Source organism: Biomphalaria glabrata, chromosome 5 (genome assembly GCF_947242115.1).
Source record: "Biomphalaria glabrata chromosome 5, xgBioGlab47.1, whole genome shotgun sequence".
Lineage (NCBI taxonomy): Eukaryota > Metazoa > Mollusca > Gastropoda > Planorbidae > Biomphalaria > Biomphalaria glabrata.
Window position 1 is genome coordinate 10,596,452 of NC_074715.1, and position 19,508 is coordinate 10,615,959.

The following is a 19,508-nucleotide window of genomic DNA, read 5'->3' on the forward strand; positions in this document are numbered from 1 at the left end:
ATTTAGTGTTTGACAAAAAACGAGTAGGCTAATCTAAATGTAAAGATATTCCAATGTAAAGATCGTACTTTTTTTAAAAAAAAAGAAGTAATTAGCCTATGTCATAACGTTGGATTCAGTTAGGACTGCATATAAATAATAGTGCCTTAAAAGTGAAATGTTTTTACAACTTCTTAACTGAGTCAAACGACTTAAAAGTGTTTCAAATGAACAAACAAATGTTCTACCTATAGGTTCTAATGTGAGCCCTAACAGTCAGGGGCCCCAGCGTAATGAGCTCCTTCGCGCCATGGTTGGTACGCCACAACTGTGGTCTCCTATTGGTCGTGGGCCAGGGTTCATTGAACCCCTTTGCGCCATGGTTGCTACGTACGCCACTGGATGGAATATATAAAATGTATTATTTCAACTACACTTTTTATTTTTATCAAAATACTTATGATAACTTCAGATAAGTATTCATTATGAAAAGGGTAACATCACAAAGAGTCATGCACTATGTTTGCACGTTGTTACAATGAAATAATTATAATTTGTTCCTAGAAATACACCGAAGACCGATTTGTATGATCAATTCTTATAAGGGGTAGATCACTCTGCGAAAAAAAAAATTTAGGCCTTGTTAACGTACTTGAAAGTTCTGTTGTTTGTTCTTGTGTAGTGTAGACTAATGTTGACACAGTCGAGATTTAGCTCGAATAATTCAATAATACTAATAGATCTACCTAGATCTAGATCCTTATAGTCCTAGACGTCTAGTTCTAGTTTTAATATCTGAATTCGAAATGGCTAGATCTATATGTAGATCTACATATCTTTGGTATTTCTATAGTATATTTTTATATAAATAATAAATATTATAAATTTAGATCTATATTAGATAAAAAAAATTTGATTATTAGATCTATTTATATACTATTATACTATCTATATAGATTTTACTTTTGCCTTACTTTTTTACTTTAACTTTCTCTTTACTTTAGATCTAGATTTCTGATTATCATTATTATATTTTATAATAGACTATAATACTATTTATACTTTTATAGATATAACATATAACTTAATAATAATAACTTTAAACTTATACTTTTTATACTACTTATTATACTTATAGGCGGCGGCACTACTAGTTATAGAGTTATACTATCATTGGGCAGACTAGGCTCTGTCACTCTATAGCTTTGGCTTTGGTTGGCAGCCAGTCTAGTCTAAGTCTAGGAGACGGAAACTCCGATATAACACCTACAGCTATCTGTGGTTCACAGCCCTCTCAGACTTCTGTGCTACTGTGAACTGCATTTTGCTTAAAGAGTGGTATTGGTCTGCGCGAGCCAATTATCACTTTAAAGTTTAAAAATACTCTGCGCCGGCTGAAGCCACTGAAGACAATGCAGTAATTAGCCCACAAATGTCTAGTCCCGAACGAGTCGATAAAAGGATGCAAAATATGTAGGTCACAGCTGGGACTGCACAGCCAGTGGAAATACTGCATTCCTCACTGATCTTTGGACTCGAAGACTAGCCTTATACTATCATTAGTGATTAGTATAATGATGGTTATAGAGTATATAAATATAATAATTTATAATATAATCTACAATTACAAATACAATCTACTAAATTGTAGTGACATTTAATATATATATATACTATAGTCACTATAGACTCCTCAGGTCTTCAAATCTATTTTATATATGCTACTATGTAGATACTAAGATAGATGATCTATAAATTTTATATAACTAATATAATATATATAATAATCTATATTCTATATAATGAGTATGAGTATATACTATACCTGATCTAGAATCTAGATCTAGCTCTGTATTATCATACATATGTACTAGTTAGTAGTAGACTTAAGTAGACTCAATCAGTAGACTTATTGTTTAATTATTGTAGCCGTTAGCTAAAGGTAAAATTAAATCATATATGTTAACTAAACTAAACATATTCAATGACTCATGATTATCATGATATAGATCTAGACATTATAGATTTAGATAGACTCTACTCTACAATCTATATTCTATGTCTATATATATATATATATAGAGAGAGAGAGAGACTATAAACACTATAGAATCTACAGCTACTAGATTTGGTATCTACTCAATAATTATTTATATAGATCTAGAATGTCATATAATAACTAATAGGACTAATTGATGATTTTTCAAAAGGTTTAGATAATAGTGAACAAATAGATGCTATCTTACTAGATTTTTCTAAGGCTTTTGACAAAGTTCACCACCATAGTTTGCTTAAAAAATTAAAATATTTCGGCATTAATGGTCCACTGCATCAGTGGATTAAAGATTTTCTGATAGGGAGAGAACAAACTGTAATAATAAATGGCTCTAAATCAACACCGATAACAGTAAACTCAGGTGTACCTCAAGGAACAGTCTTGGGTCCACTACTATTTTTAATTTACATAAATGATTTACCAAATTGCATTACTTCAGGAACAAAAGTCAGATTATTTGCAGACGATTGCATAATATATAGAACAATAAAAAAAACACAAGACACAGATATTTTACAAAGAGAATTAGATGAATTACAGAAATGGGAATCAAATTGGAGCATGTCTTTCCACCCAGAAAAATGTCAGTTGTTAAGAGTAACAAAAAAACTAAAACAAATTAATTCCACTTATCTTATTCATGGCAAACCAGTAACACAGACTAAAAACGCAAAATACCTAGGTGTTATAATAAATGAAAAACTATCATGGAATCCACATATTGATGAAACTACAAAAAAAATCAAACAAAGCATTAGGATTTATTAAAAGAAATTTCTATAAATCAAATAAGAACATAAAACTAAAATGTTATTTAACCTTGGTTAGGCCAATAATAGAATATGCATCCTCCGTTTGGGACCCCCTCAACTCAAGAAAACATTAAGAAACTGGAACAGACACAAAATAGAGTAGTGAGATTCATAACAAACGAATATTCACATTTGACTAGAGTAACACCTTTAGTAAAATCACTAAATTTAGAAAGCTTTCAGGACAGAAGGCTCAAAAGTAAAGTAGCAATCATACATAAAACACTGAACCATAATCTTCAAATACAAAAACAGAATTTAATAAAATACTCTGAAAGACACAAAGATAAAGGCACATTCCTCATCCCATATGCTAGGACAAATTTGTACAAATACTCCTTCTTCCCTAGTGCTATTAGAGCATGGAATGGGTTGCCTGAGCTAGCCAGGAAAACCAGTGACTTGGCAGAATTTAAGTCATTGGTTAATATGCATGACTAAATGCATTACGCGTAGGACGTAATCATCTTCTTTTTTGAAGTAATGTCTGTATTATATAAGATAAGATATAAGATATATCATAGTATATCATCATAGTATCACAAGACCTGTTAACGCATCATGATCATTTTGAATTTAAGTCATTTTTATTTCTTGACGAGTCTTCCCATCAGTTTTTAGCCTGCCTCTGCATCTTTCCATGAACTGGTACTTTTCCCTGATAAAATATTTCATTATATTCTGAAGAACTCAGAAGTTTAAGTTATATTATTAAAAAACTTAAATTGTTTTTTTTGTTTTGTTTTGTCTTTAATTTAATAAATGAACAAGATAGCATTTAATTAAAAGTAAACTTTTTCCAATTTAATTTCTCAAGTAATAAACAATCATTGATACATGCTATTCCAATTGCAGAGTCTTATCATGTCTGGACTGAATATATTTAATCCCAAAATCAATATGAACTTGTCACTAAATTCTATGGATAGCAGAATTGAAAGTCATTTCAATAGTGATTTTGTTGATGATGAACTTTTCCTTGTCAGAGAGCACACACATTTCTGTACTAAGGAGAATGTTCTAAACTCTGTAGCTTATATAAATCAGGTAAGCTTTGATATTAATATAAATCATTCCATTGGTGTAATTATATAAAAAGATAATGTTCTTTGATTTAACCTGTATTATTTGTTCTTTTGATTTGATTATATTGTCCACTTTTAGGAATTTCAGTTGCTGGGTATACCTTGTCTTCATTTAAAAGGAGCAAAGTTAAATGTTGATGTTGTTTTCTTTATGAACCGTCTCTATGATCTGCTAACACTGTATCACAAGACCAAAGCTGTTAAAGAAGATCTTGAAAATAGGTAAGAACAGTAGTTCTTCTTGATTTATGAAACAAAATTTTCTCCTTTCAGTTGTTATGGTTGGTGATAAGACCGAGTTCTATTACTGAATTCATTAACTATTGTTATACAGCAGCAATCTTAGACCTCCACCCCTTCCCCAGCCTACCATGAATTGATTATTCTGTAAACTACACTTCAAGCCTCTAGCTTTATCCTTGCGCTATTTGCGTGTTTACTAAGAGAGCACTTGCATCCAGGGCACTACAAAGCACTTAGTCAACCATAGTTGGTTAGTTGGTGAAATTCAATCCCAATCCATTCTTCTGTTGTTAAGACAACCTCTATTCCTGAATGAAATTCCTTTACTTCACCAAGCTTTCCAGCCTATATTTTAAGTTCTTAATGTTTGGGATATTTCTGCCACCATTAACCAGTGTTTTCATTAAAATTTACCTTAAGTTGTTTTAAAGATTCAGAGACATCAACAAAAATGAAAGTTTGAATCTTTTAAAAAAGCACTTAATTGATCTTATCCTAATGATTATTTTGTATAGCTCTTCATTGCTCTCACAAGGGGGAACATAAGAATGAATTTGGGCAAAGAAAGCAAAAAGAAAACTTAAATTGACAAAATAATTAGGTCATGGCTAAGTCTTTGTGGCTGAGTGGTAAAGCACTTGACTTCTGAACTGAGTGTTGTGAAGTTTGAGTCTCTGCAAATCCTGGTATTTTCAATTTTTGTATTTTTAGGACACCCCTGGGTTGGTCTTTCTGCTGGGCACATGACACCCTCCTTAACACAGAAACAGATAATTTTTACATCACGTGCCCCATAGATTGCATGGTCTGATAGGGGTACATAGCTTTTTTTTTTACTATATATATATATATATACTATAATTCTGCATAGCTACAGGAAATGCTGCATTCCACTTTAACTTTTTGGACTTAGTAAGCATTATTTTTATTATAAGATTTTTTAATGTTTGATAGTACGCAAAAAAAAAAAATGTTTATCCCTTCAGAAATCATAGGCTCTTATGTGACATTGAGCGCCAGAGGACTGCCAATTTACGCCTCGCCAAGAATCAGGGGGAATCTGATAAAGACCTTGATGAAGAGAAAGAGAAATTGCGACAGATCACGCAGAAATACAAACAACTTTGCGTCAAGCTGAAATCTGAGAAAGAGGAAGTATGTTAAGAAAAGTTCTTGTGTTTAAATTTATACTTCCTAGGCTTACTTGCCTTTGTCCTTTGGACTCCCAGTGGAACAATAGTTCTACATTTTTAGACTCTGTTTTGGGCAGCTCCCCTCAGTTGGTTTCATGTCCATGGGATCAGTCTGCAGCAGTACCTGCATCCTCTTTCCAACTGGTGTCCACTACCCTGAGATCCTCCATACATGGATGGCCCTGTTTGCGTTTTCCTGGTATCTGCCTCTATGGCAGGTTTACAAAAACTTCAAGTAACATGGAGCTTTTGTAGGCCTTAGAGTAAATTGGCTAGGTCAAGAAGATTTCATAAGCCGTTGATTTGATAAGAACTGTTTTTTTTTTTTTTCTCTTTTTTTTTTTAAATAACTGGAACATGTATCCCTTATACATGTACTGTTTTATTAAGATTGTAAGATTTATAATTTTCATATAGATATTGAATAAAATTTCAGGTAATTTTGTAAATGTTCTAATTATAATCTGCATATTAGTTTATAAATCTAATCTGTATTTCACATTCCCTGGTCTATTGTAAGGTAAAAAGACTGACTGCTGTGGTCCAGTCCAAAGATGTTCAATATAAACATGAACAGAAGAAAAGAGAAAGGGAGGTGTTCAAGTTGAAAGAAAGACTACATCAACTTTTGTCAGATAAGGTTCCTGAGAGAAAAGTCGGTAAGAAAATATGTTTCTTTCTAGATTTGCAGTGATCAAATGCCTGTTGTTGTAGGTCTGTAGTGTTTGAATGCTGTAGACTTGTTCCAAATATGGGCCAGCTCAATTAACACAATAGTTATAGATTTTTAAAATGGCCTTGTAAACAGTTATGAACAGTGTTTATTTACAAATTATGGTTTACAGTCTAAGTTCATTGCCTATGTCATATTAAATAGAAATGGCTTCTACATTAACAGGCAGTTAAGCTACTAGATCTATGTTTGATGTGTGCGCTACAAAACCAAGTAAATACTAACTTTTATATGTTCTGCACTGTACAGCATAATTCTGTATCAGTCACTCAGCACAAGTGCGCATTTCTAAATTTAGAAATATCCAAAAATGCAAGTTACTTATTTGCTTATCCTTAACACCATCATAATACAGCCCTGTTTGGTTTTTGACATGGCCCGAGACCATTTTGTTATGGAAGGCCTAAACAGTGACCTGCAATGTCGCAACCTGTGTGCATTTTAGACCAATTGCTCATTGCCACATCTCGGGTTGTGAAATCACAGTTCAGTGATGAGGTCTTCTATATTGGTTGGTCTCACACTGCCACAGGACAGAAATTGACAGATAATAATTAGCTTGTTACTATTTTAAAGCAATGTCTATGTTCATGAAGTTGGTAATAATGCGACTTAAATCAAGTCGATAGATAAAAGGACTCTAAATAATATAACTGCAGAAATAAAATATCAGTTTGGTTTCTCAGGTAAATTATATTTGAGATCAGAAAAAAAATCTTTTAGTAACATTTCTCAACACTTTGATCATGAGCATTTTCAAACTGTTTGTCAAGATACTGCTCACCCCTAACTCTTTGCCCAAACCACAACTCTCCCAGTCTCTTGTGCAAGGTGCATAACTCTTTACCTGTAAAACATCTAAACTGTTAAAAATCTTAACCGTGCCTAAACAAATAAATCCCATCTTCAATATAATTTTTAAAAAAGCAACAACAGAAATTAATAACATTCTTAAACTAAAAGAAAAAGCAAGTACAGCTAATGCATTTATATTTACGTTTAATCCAAATTTTTTTTTTTATCTTTGTGGGTGTCTTGGCAAAAAAAAAAGGTAACAAAGAAATCATTCACTGTGTGATTTTGTGTATCTGTCTGTGTTTTTACTAAAGTGTTGCACCGTGGCTTTTAGTTATACTTTCATTAACTTTACTATTTCCAGGAATGGATCTACAAAATGTAATTGGCCGAGATGAAGGGCGAAGATCCACTTGGAAATCAAGTTCTGGAAAGTAATTGAACATCTTTTTTTTTTTATTTATACAGTTGAATGCTAAGGGTGAGAACGTGCACGTTGTAGTAGTCAGCAAATGTGACAGCAGAAGAGCAAAACATAAAATATTACTTTTATCGCACAATATTGTTATTTGATTGTAATATAATAATTAATACTAGAAAACCACTATATTGGCTTTATTCAACAAGAAACTGTGAACGAATACAAGCACATCTCACATTGTTGAAGTACTATTAACACACACACTGGACATGACCTTCTGACACGTTGGACACACACATAAAATAAACAACTCAGTTACACTACATTGATTAAAAAGTAATGTGATTAATTCATTTTTCATGCACATTTTGTTTACCAAAAGTAATCAATATTTCATTAGAAGTGTTCTAACATAGTTATTTCTAAAGTCAAACTTCATTAGTGACTTTATGGTATTTATCACAGTCACAATCCAATGCTTAAGAAAAAAAAATCTACATTTAAACCCTCTTTATGCTTTCTTATTTATTCCTGGTAAAACATTATTTTTGCTTTTCGTTTAACATACTTATCACACCCAACAAGTACAACATAATTACAATTAATATTTGGTTTGGGTATCACATGTTTAATACAATTGTTTTGTAACAAGCATTTTATTGACTTCAGTGCTCAATGGATGGTAGCCACCTTGTATCATGAGTTAAAGCCTTTCAATAATACCTTTTGGTTTTAAGCCATACCATAAATTGTATTTTTAAACCTTAACAAATACTCACCTTCTGCCCTGTAGTCTATTGTATGTATGTCTAGTCATGTGGTATGTTTGTCTAGTCATGTGGTATATGCTCCAGACTGTCATAACAGTGGTTCCGGATCTGAGCCCTGTCTCCCACCATCACCTGTTATCTCGTAGAATTGAGCTAGGATGTAAAAAAGTTCCCCTTTCAGACCTTGTGGTCTATAGGGCAGATGTTGTAAAGGCCATCAGTTTCTTTGGCCTATGGTTTATGATGGTGTCATGTGTCCAGCACAACGACTAACTGCCTGTACTTTTGCCCAACTAATGTCAGGTTTGTTAAGAGCTGGGTGGACTCAAAGGCGCCCAAAGATCCCGAAATAAAAATATTCCAGTCTTCACTTAACTGCTCAGCCATGTACCTCTGAGCAAGGATGTACAGATCTTCATTTCTGAAGGGATGTCAGGGAGTAGTAGCCATGGTTAAAAATGTGTGCTATTTAGCTATGATCTTAACTGATTCAATAACAAAAATTTTTTATTTGTTCTAGGCAAGAGGAAGAAATGTACCAGTTAATTATCGCCAACTATGAAGAGAAGCATAAGGAGCTGATGTTAGAGAATGGGGACCTCAGGGATTGTCTGTTGTCACTGCAGAAGGAGCTCACCAGATTATTGAAGCAAACGGGTGATATGTCCTCCACTTCTGCACTTGAGGTGTGTAGATTCTTTTTCTATTTTTATGTTATGTATTTATCTTATTTGCTCAGCATTATAAAGTTTGGTGTAACAGTAATATTAATATAGTTAACCAGCCAACCTATTACCTAGTCTTTGCCTGTCACACATTGGTTAAAGCTTTTTCTTTTCCTTTGTAAGTTAAGTACCCCTTTCAGACCTTGTGATCTACAGGGCAGATGATGTAAAGGTCGTCTCTGTTTTTGTGGCCCATGGTTAACAAGGGTTTCATGTAGCCAGCATAATGACCAACCGCCTTTATTTTTCCCAAACTAATGTCAGGTACCCATTATAGTGGACTCAGAGGTGCCCTAAAGATCCCAAAATTTAAAAATCCCAGTCTACTCCAAGATTAGAACCCAGGACCATCCAGTTTGGAAGCCAAGCACTTTACCACTCTGCCTCTGCACCTCCCTTTTTGCTGACTTGTAGCTTATTAAAATTTTTTGGGGGAATCTGTTTGGGCATTGCTTATTACTATTTCACGCCTCAATGTTATCTTTCAGCTGTTCTTATAAATATGATAGAAAGGAGAAGAATCAAATCTTTTTTAGCTGTTATGAAGTGTGCAAATAAAATCAGTTTGTCAAGTTGCATCTAATAACAATATAGTTATGACTTACTATCACACTTCAACTAAAAGCACTTATTATCTCCTGAGGGCAATCATAAATTTGTTTGATTTCTATTGTTAAATTGTGTGCTTTTATGGTGTACTATTCACTTTCTAGCCTGTAAATCAGACAGATGCACTAACTGAATCAGGGACTTCCTCTCAACTTGTTACAGAATTTGATGAAGGTATGAAGCAAGATTGTAATAAAGATAATTGTATTTGTAGTTAGTCATTTTTTTAGACTTACGTGTAGTCACTAGGCTCATTTATAGATTATCTTTCTTTTTTTTTTTTAAATTCTTGCAGTTTATATATGTATAACTCAAACTTATGCATTGGAACAGGAGCAGACATTTTGCACAGCCGATGCAAAAGCTCCTTTCAATTTTGAATTGTACTTGGTACCCTATTGAGTAGGAGAGCCCAGGCAATGCTCTGTGCTCAGGTGGAAACGTTTGTTAAAGGAAACAATTAAGCTAATATCCAGAGAAGGAATATAGGGGAGTTTCCCCAGTGTGCTCGGCCTTTGGCCTCACTTCTAATCTAAGCGTCCTTGGATACAAGCCATCTGAGATGTAATAATTTACATCTGCTTGGTTCTTTCCCAGACCAAAGTTTGTTTCAGACTGGCAGATGGAGGCAAGCTTCCACATAAACCTAGAGTTCCAAGAGTCTTCAATTCACCTTTTGGGACAATTATGAAGAAGAAGAGTGGGAGGGCACGTTAAGAAAAGTACACTTGATTGGCTAATGCAAATGAGTCCAATTGTATTAATATATTTAATATTAAATTCTTGTCGTTTACTTTTACTTTCAGGGTACTTCCAGATGCCTTATGATATAATACGACAAGAAATTGAGAGGAATTTCAAGGAGACTTGCAATCAAATTGCAGAAAGTATAAACACGTTTTTCAATATTTTACCTTTAAAATTTATTATGTAATTACTGTCTAGACCTTATTATATTCATACCAGTGATTAATTGGATTCATTCGGAGTTAAATTATAATATATATTAAGATGAGCTTCTAGTGTGGAAATGGAAGATGTGCCTATAGTTCCTACTTACTTGTACCCAGTCTTAACTAATAATTAAGTATTTTGGCCATGGCAAAGCCAGTGTATAATTTTATTATTTAGCAGCTTATATTATATTTAAAATGTAAAATTTACACTTGCAGATGTTAGCAGAAGTCAGCCTTCCAAAACGTCCCCTAATCAACAGAACTCTGACCTCACTGAGAGGAGAGAGTCTACCCAGTATGGTGACAAGGGAGAACTGGAGAAACTGAAGGTGCAGATAAAGAAATACAAAGCAATCATTAAAGAACAGGAAGCGTTACTCCAGGTAGCTAGCTAATAACTATAAAAATATAAAGCTGATGGTGCTCTATGATTTCTGATTCGATTCATTTTTTATAATGCTTCATGATTGCCAGGAAGTTGTTCCAGTGAGTTTTACAAATCATTAATCTAGAACTAATCTTGTATTTTACATTTGTATTTTTGAAAATAATCTTGGGAGCTTACACCTGCAGCTCTCAGCAGTCAAATAAACATAGACACTGCATCAAACTGTCAAATTTACAGGGGATGGTGTGCAAAATGCTCATGTGCATCTATTTATTCAACTCCTTATTGAATACAAAGAAACATTGGAGTCAAGTGAAGTAATTCCCATTGAAGCCTTGTGATGTAATGTGTCCAGAAAAATTTTCATCATTGATAAAAAGAAGCCAAATTTAATTTGATGTTGATTAAATATTCCAGAAAAAGTTATAATGATCAAACATTAAACATTAAAGCTGTTTTTGAAATACAATAACACTTTCTTTAAAATTTTTTGAACCCATCAAGAAAGTATAAGTGAGATTTAAGTGATTGCTGTAAATTGTTAAAAAAAAAAAAAAAGCAACCAAGTTAAAGATCAAGACAGTCTGCTAAAGCTTACATTCTGAAATCTAACTATTTATATGGTACACATTTTTTTTAATTATGGAAGATAAAAAAGTTGAGAAGTGTTTTTCTTATTCTATAAAGTTTGCTGAACTCTTTATTAGTGATGATAGCCTCTCAAAGACTACATAAGGGAGGAAAATGATATATGGAGCTGTACATGCTTTCATGAAAGGATTTATCAGATTTTTAAATCAGTTGAAAGCTGAGTAAAAATGTTAAAACTTTGCTGTTTAACCTTATAGAATTTTTCTAGAGTAGCCACTTTAAAAAGAATAGAAAAATGAACTGGTTGTCTTTCCCCTTTCAGACCATACGATCTATTGGGCAGATGATGTTAAGGTCATCTATTTCTTTGGCCAATGGTTAATGAGCAGGATGTCATGTGCCCAGCACAAAGACCAACCACCTTTACTTTCCCCAACTAAAGTCAGGTACTCACTAGAGTTGGGTTGACTCAGAGGTGCCCTAAAAATCCTTAAATTCAAAATCCCAGTCTTCAAACCCAGGACCCAGGTTTGGAAGCCAAGCACGTAACCACTCAGCTTAGCTTATTTTCTAACAAGCAGCTAAAAGATGAATAATAACTTGCTTATTTTTAGAATACATAATTAATATTAGAGTATCGACTAATTAACAAATAATCTCTGTTTTGTTGACTACTTATATGGACTCCTTTACGGTTATGAAAGTTGGGTACTGAACTCTGTTGCTGAAAGAAGAAATCATAGCTTTTGAAAATAAATTCAACTCAAAATTGCTGGGTATTAGATATCAGGAAAAGAAGATCAATGATTCTGTAGTCTTACAATTCAGCCCTCTGGCTGGCAAAAAGGACAAATTCCTCAATACCGTGAGAGATGAATGCCAAACTGTTTCAGTCATATAGACACTTTCAAAACTCATCCTTCAAGGTACAGTGGAGGGTCGTCCTGAGAAAAGCTGGCTGAACAAGATAAAAGAATGGACCGGCCTCTCTCTTGATATTCTGCTATGATCAGTTGCTGACAGGAAAAATTGGAGGGATTTGATTAGGTGAACTATCATAGCAACCCTTCAATGTAAGTCATGGGAAAGATGATAATAGACTGTATCAATACTTTTGTTCTAAATGGACCACCTATCAATTACATAAGGGATAAAAAAAAATTCATGTTTATCCAAAGAGGAAAACTTAACAGAGGTGCAAGGTGAAAAGGTCATTTAAAACTAGCATAGCTGCAAGTTTACTCATAATGGCATACAGCAGATGGGTCTTCCTTACCTTGTAAATGAATGCAATCCTCCTATACTTTTAGGCTTAAATAAAAAAAATACTTGATACCTAGCTGTTGTTTCTTATTCATTCATATTTTCATAAACGTTATTTTATTGTGTTTGTACACTTACAGCAATCACTGAACTCCCAGTCGCAGTCAGTGGAGAACACTATTCACCTTGAATCTCAACTGGTTCACATGAAAGAGAGTCTGCTGGAACAGAAGAAGATGTTTTCTCAGGAGAAAGTCAGCTTTGAAAAGGAACGAAATGCCTTTAAACAGGCTGTCATTCGATTTGCTCAAGAAGTAAGTTTTAACATTAAGAAAAGTATGCTTTGTTTGAAATTTTTGTATAATTGTTTGAGTGTTGAAAAAAAAAACCAGACAGCTAATCCATAGGTCTTAAATTTGAAATTCTCAATGGAGTCAGTAACTTTCATTTTGAAATACATTTTTTAATTATTTAAAAAAATGCTTTTATGTTGCTTATCATTCATGCTTACAGTTTGCTAAGGTTCGATCTCTTTTGTGGACCTTGAGGGAAAGGGATCTCTGGGAGAAGGTTTCCGTGCTACTTATAGGTGCAGAGAAAACACAACTCTGCTCGAGTCAAGATTTGAATTCGAGCCTCTCTGTTAGGTAGCCAAGAAGCTTTGGCATCGATCGCAGCCACACATCCCACATCACGCATTCTGACTTGCAGGATAAAATTTTATTCTAAATCTATTAAAAGACTTAAGATCAACTTCTCCGATCTGATAATGATTTGCATTAGTTGCAGTTATTAAGCAGGCGACTCATTTCTGTAGTGAACAGATAATGACTCCCCAAACATTCTCAAATGAAATTCAATTTCTCTGCTAGAATTGAATCTGATGAAATTCTGCTCAACCACTTTTCTACTCAGCTCTAGCTTCTCAAAAAGAAAGAAAATATTATGTTGTATTAGACTATTTGTACAACATTGAAAATGAAAAGTTAATACTATATTATGATCTTAAAACATTCTAATATACATTTGAGGTTCTATTTTTTATTTTTTAATTCTCTTTAGTTACATCTTATGTTATGTCAGTTTATATAAAAATTATGGCTCGAACCATAATCTTTAAATACAAAAACAAAATTTAATAAAATGTTCAGAAAGACACAAAGATAAAGGCACATTCCTCGTTCCATATGCTAGCACAAATTTGTACAAATACTCCTTCTTCCCTAGTGCTATTAGAGCATGGAATGGGTTGCCTGAGCTAGCCAGGAAAACCAGTGACTTGACAGAATTTAAGTCATTGGTTAAAATGCATGACTGAATGCATAACACGTAGGACATAATCATCTTCTTTTTTGAAGTAACGTCTGTATTATATAAGATAAGAAGATAAGATATTTGATACACAACTCCTTTTCAAAATGAGAGCCTCTGAAACAAAAATGTAGTTTGTTCATCTAGGACTAGCAGGTAGATAAAATTTCAGTTAATCATTATTCCTCTATCAGAGAAGACAACTGCAAGAAGAAAAGACAAATCTGCTTAAAAATCAATTGTTGAACATGAGCCAAAGCAAAGAGAATCAAAAGTCAAGTAAGTAGAAGAGTTTAGCCCAAGTCTTCTGTAGAGAATTCAATACATTAAAGTCAGTCACACTGTCAACTGTTTTCATCTTTCTTGTGTTTTATCATGTCTAAATGTAGAGAAACATTAATTTAATTAGAAGTTTGTGTTCACATTTAGGTCAGTTTGAAAATGTCTAATAGCTTAGTCCCCATGATCCACTGCATACATGATTTGTTAATTTTACCCAATCATTTTAGTTTGGCGCTAGGGTGAGGGAACTGGAAGTCTGTATGATTTTATTATGTTTAAAGAAAAATTTCATGAAGTAGATTTTCGAAAGATATCTGAATCAATGCAAGTAAATTTTTATTAGTGGGACATAGTGTGATAGTAAAAAAAAAAGATTGAATTTGGTATTTCTATCATTGGATGCTAACATTTGTATAAGATGTGTTCACAAAACTGGCGAAGCTAGGGATTTGGGGGCCTGGGGAGTTTGACCTTTTTAGGGGCCCCTGCATTTTGACATTCAACATCGTGACATGAGATTCTAAATTCCATTTGGTACAGTATGTAAGTAAATTTTTAAAAAATAATCAAGACTCTTTTAATGAATACTACCATTGTTTATTGGCGAGATAATTCACTAGTGACAATTCTCTATTCATATCACCTCACATCGTGCTTTCAATACAGCAAAGGCATCTAGAACATCATCTAGATCAATGCTGTCCAGTATTTTTTGACTCCACGTGAATGGCAAGATTACATGGCAGTGGTGTAATATTTAATGTAAAAAAAATTTAGTACATTCATTTGGGGGCGCCCCTCAAGTTGGGGCCCTGTAAGAGTTTCGAATTTCAACCCACCCTCACCACCCTGGCTACGCCGATGCATCAAAAGTAATATGAGTAAGCTGAGTTATAAAATTTGTAATCTGACTTTCTAAATTAGTATAAAGTTTATTTTATTAACTACATTTATCTGTGAAAGGAAAGATTTTAAAAAGTAGAAAAATATAGACAAGCTTAGTTTTTGTTTATTGTCTCCTTTGTTGTATTTCTCTTTATCTTGAAATTTAGCCAGCCACTGTCTTTTTTATCACATTAGATCTAGTTCCTTATGGATATTTTAAGATAGTGTTCTGTGAAGTTATTTAGTTCTGCATTTAAAAACAAAGCATTGATGTAACATGCTGAATGTGTAATGATGTAGAATGCTGGGTTCATGTGTCCACTTAACATGTAATAAACATGAATAGTATACAAAGACTATAGTCCTTCTTTAGCAGAACAATTTAAGGTTTATTCAATAATAATATACTGCATATTCTTGGTCGTTACATGAAGATAGTCCAATATGAAATATAATTAGATCCGCTTAACAGTGGTATTAAATATATCCAACATGTTAAGTCCTCTAAAATAGGCTACAAGTAACATCTGCATCACAGCGGGTAACAATAAACCTCAATAATAATATGTCAACTCTAAGTACAGAAAACAACTATTAGAAATATGTGTACTCTACTCAACTGACTTAAGATTACTCTCCTTGACAACTGACTTAAAAGTTACTACTTACTTAAAGTCAATTTACTTGCCTTTCACCTTCTTGACCCCAGGTGAACATATAACAGGCAATGTCAAGCGAGACTGTGACAATTGGTCAATTATTGATTGATTAAACAAAAGATAATGTCATTGAAAACACATGTAATTGTAAAATCAATAACATTGCAGGTGGTCATTCTCCCAGACTTCTTCCCTCCACACCTGTGTTTTCTACCAAGTCTCCAGCTCAAAGTCCAGAGGATTTAGCTGCAGAGGTGTACAAGTTCATTGGACTGTCTCATTCCAGGTAAAAGAATTGGCTCAATAGTTTTGTAGATTTGCTCACTGTTAGCATACTCATTCTTTGTTGAGTAACTAACAGGATGCCAAATCACTAACACACATATAGTTTAGTTATATAGGATAAGATATATGAAATAGCACAACATATTCAATAACTTGAAACAATTAAATATTTTCATAGTCATGAAGAATAAATGCATATCAATGTCAAATATGAATTAACTAACTCAACTCTTTCAGTGGGAATTATTTTGATTTAAAAAATGGATTTTTCTGGGATGAACACTTATTTTCAAGAGGGGTAGAGTTACTAAAACTAACATAATTTTTTAGTTTTATTTAATAATCTAACAAATTACAATTTTATTTTAAAGGAAAATGAATGGGTTACAAAAGTATAATAAATAAAAAACATTATTTAAAAAAAATTGTTCATTAATTTTAAACTGAGCTCGGTAAAAGAAAATATTTTAAAAATTCATTTAAAAATCTATATACTGAAAGAATTAACATTTTAATTTAATAGTTAATCCATAAATATTGAAAAAATCACAAAACTAAACACATTTAGTCAATTCAAATTTCATAAAGGATGAACAAATGTACTAAGAAATTGTATTATTTACATTTTTCAGGTTCCGGGAAATAAACTAAAAAAGAGGAACCATTAATATAATGTTGTCTTTTTTTTAACGTGTTGATACTGCATCGAATTTACTACCAAAACAAAAGAACAATCACTCCTACATCCGGAAAATTAAAAAAAAGAGAAATAAAAAGTTTAACATAAATAAGATAAAAATAAAATAAATAAATTATGGCTTTAATATAGCACTACTTTCATGCTTATAGCATGCTCAGAGCGCAATTTTCCAATCTCATTTGTGGACCAGTGGGTGGAGGATGTATCTGGGAGCAGGTTTTCTGTGCTGCCTGTAGGCGCTCAGTAAACACAACTCTGCTCAAGTCGGGTGTCGAAGATAGTGAAATAAATATTATAAACCAAGTTATTGAGAGTAACTCCACACTCACCAGCGCTAGCAAAGTTACTCGCTAAGAGTAATGCCGCAATGAAAGAGTTAAGTTATCACAACACTATTAACTTGATACCACATTGACTCTATTAACTTTGATATTCAACATAACTCTAACTTTCTCTTAACAACTAGTTCGCTTCTTTATTTCCTCTCAACTAACAGCCTTCAAACTCTCTGACCTTTGAACTTAACACTATTGGTCGCATACATTCATTTCATATCAATACCAGCGATGGAATATCACATTAAATACACTATATCTCTTTAATTTATTTTGCTTTCAGTGACACCATTGGTTCGTCTCCCTGATTGAAATGGCACATATGCTAAGAACATTCCAAGGATTAATATAATTTCCTTACACCCAGATGTCATTTTTAGGTTACTTTTCAATGAACCATTTTGTGTGTGTTATGTTACTAAGTATAGAACTATGTTATTAACTATAGAACTACGATTCTCAAATCATTCCATTTCAAATGATCTATTTAACATATATATATATATTATTTTTAGAAATTATTTGGTGCTATGCAGTTCACTAAACAAAAAATTTGTGCCTTCTGTGCTATTGCTTTAAAAAGAAAATGTTGTTGTTTTTTTTATCTTTCTTTATTATTGTTAGTATAAAAACCAGAACCCTTCATTGTTTGCTATTTGGCTCACTTTGTTACTATAATAACCATAATCTCTCATTATTAGCTTTTTTGATTGATGTTAATTGATTCATTTCTTTGAATTTTTGTTTCCACTTGTTTAGCCTGTTATTCCCAATGTGCTATATTAACTTGTGTCACCATGACCTATGCACCCAAATGCTCTGCTTCTCATGTCAGAAGCATGAAGAGTAGCACGCCAATTCTTTTGAATTCCTATGGCAGCTTCTCTTTAGCTGCTTGCCTTGGAGAATATTCATCATCAAAGATGACAAATCAAAGTGTTTTCTTACCATCCAATTTATTTATTTTGGCCTTTTTATATAGTTATAGAGCAAATATGTAACTTCTTTTTTTGATTAGGTTTATATATATATATATATATATACATTAATTTTTAATTTTTTAAAAGTTGTTTGTGGGCAATTTATTAAGTGTCACATTCTGCCACCTAATAATTTTTCATTGCACTTCTATGTAAATAATCATTGTAAAGAAACATATGACAAAACCTGCTGAAGAAAGCTAAGAGAACTTATCTATTATTATTATAGCTTTTATATAGCGCTACTTTCATGCTTATAGCATGCTCAGAGCGCTTTTGGTCCAATCTCATTTGTGGACCAGTGGGGGGGAGGGGGTATCCAGGAGTTGGTTTTCCTTTCTGCCTTTAGGCGCTCAGTAAACACAACTCTGCCCAAGTCGGGTGTCGAACCTCGAGCCCCCTTCTAGGTAGCCAAGCCAAGTTCAAGCACACTTTGCCTCTTGACCACGCTTCCCACATCTATCCACCATGAAACTTCTATCAACTACAAAGACATTATTTTTAAAAATAGGAGGATATCAATTCAAAGGTAGTAATCCAAACTGTTCTTTAACTCTTTACCCAATGCCCAATAAAAAAAAAAGTTTCAGGTTCATTCGAAACATGAACAACTGAAAGATGGCTTGTAACCAGAAATTTTTATCAGCCTAAGTGAATGTTGTTGTTTTTTCTTTCCTGCTTTCATCTTTAGGTGTGTAGAAATGTATCCAAATTATTTGAAAGTCTTTGGGCTATTAAGTCACAGCTTTTCAAAACTATCAAATTATTTTAGTTTGCACTTGTGTCTAGTTATCTAATTTTTTGTTCAGCTGTCAAACAGTTTTACCTTGAACTGACGTTGTTATTATTATAATTATAAACTTCAGCCCTCTTTTCCTGTAATTTGCCATTAAGTTTTTTTTTCTTTGTAGTATGGTAATGATGTTAGAAAGGAAAGTTTAATACTTTGGCTCTTTTAATCTGATCCTCTAAGGTTTCTCAAGTTTTCTTTTCCTGTTAAAATACATACTTCTCTGTTTGCTTCCTTCAGTAGTTCAAATTCATAGTTAAACTCTCATCAGTAGTCATCTAGTCAAGTGTTGCTTTTTTTTTTTTTTTTTTTTTTTAAATTCTTAACTGTATTATCTCTTTATTACATTGTTAAACATATCATTGATAAAACATGTGAGTATATGGTACATGTATTTTGGGGCTTTTATTTTTTTTTGGCAGCCCTAGAGTGTTTACTTAAGATGCATATGGAAAGATATATTCAGGTATATTTTTGATAAGTTTTTAAAGTGCTATCCGTCCCTTTTGACAAATCATTTGAATATGTTGTTTGTAATACAGTTGATTTGTTTTCTTCACAATAAATTTGATGCACATTGCGTTATAAATCACTATATTCATAGTTATGTTGTTTACTCTTGAGGTTTGAACTATCCCTGGTATCCAATGTCAGTGTATCTT

General features: G+C 32.9%; 1 protein-coding gene across 1 annotated transcript; it reads left to right on the plus strand.

Annotated features, from left to right (window-relative positions):
• Positions 1–632: 632 nt before the first annotated feature.
• LOC106072423 (afadin- and alpha-actinin-binding protein-like) lies at positions 633–19,441 on the plus strand. The gene is made up of 14 exons (XM_056029976.1): positions 633–820; positions 3,703–3,894; positions 4,012–4,154; positions 5,162–5,330; positions 5,889–6,027; positions 7,261–7,330; positions 8,608–8,773; positions 9,526–9,595; positions 10,228–10,308; positions 10,594–10,760; positions 12,760–12,933; positions 14,125–14,209; positions 15,925–16,042; positions 17,360–19,441. Exons 2-14 carry the CDS (start codon positions 3,712–3,714, stop codon positions 17,382–17,384), a joined length of 1,590 nt encoding a protein of 529 aa, XP_055885951.1. The 5' UTR covers positions 633–820; positions 3,703–3,711; the 3' UTR covers positions 17,385–19,441.
• The last annotated feature ends 67 nt before the right edge of the window (positions 19,442–19,508 follow it).

What these genes read in the sequence shown, in the direction of transcription:
- LOC106072423 (XM_056029976.1), top strand. Translation starts at nt 3,712, where the DNA reads ATGTCTGGACTGAATATATTTAATCCCAAAATCAATATGAACTTGTCA. An exon ending in TGGAAATCAAGTTCTGGAAA is followed by an intron (nt 7,331 to 8,607) that starts GTAATTGAACAT and finishes TATTTGTTCTAG; the next exon opens with GCAAGAGGAAGAAATGTACC. An exon ending in ATTGGACTGTCTCATTCCAG is followed by an intron (nt 16,043 to 17,359) that starts GTAAAAGAATTG and finishes TTTTGCTTTCAG; the next exon opens with TGACACCATTGGTTCGTCTC.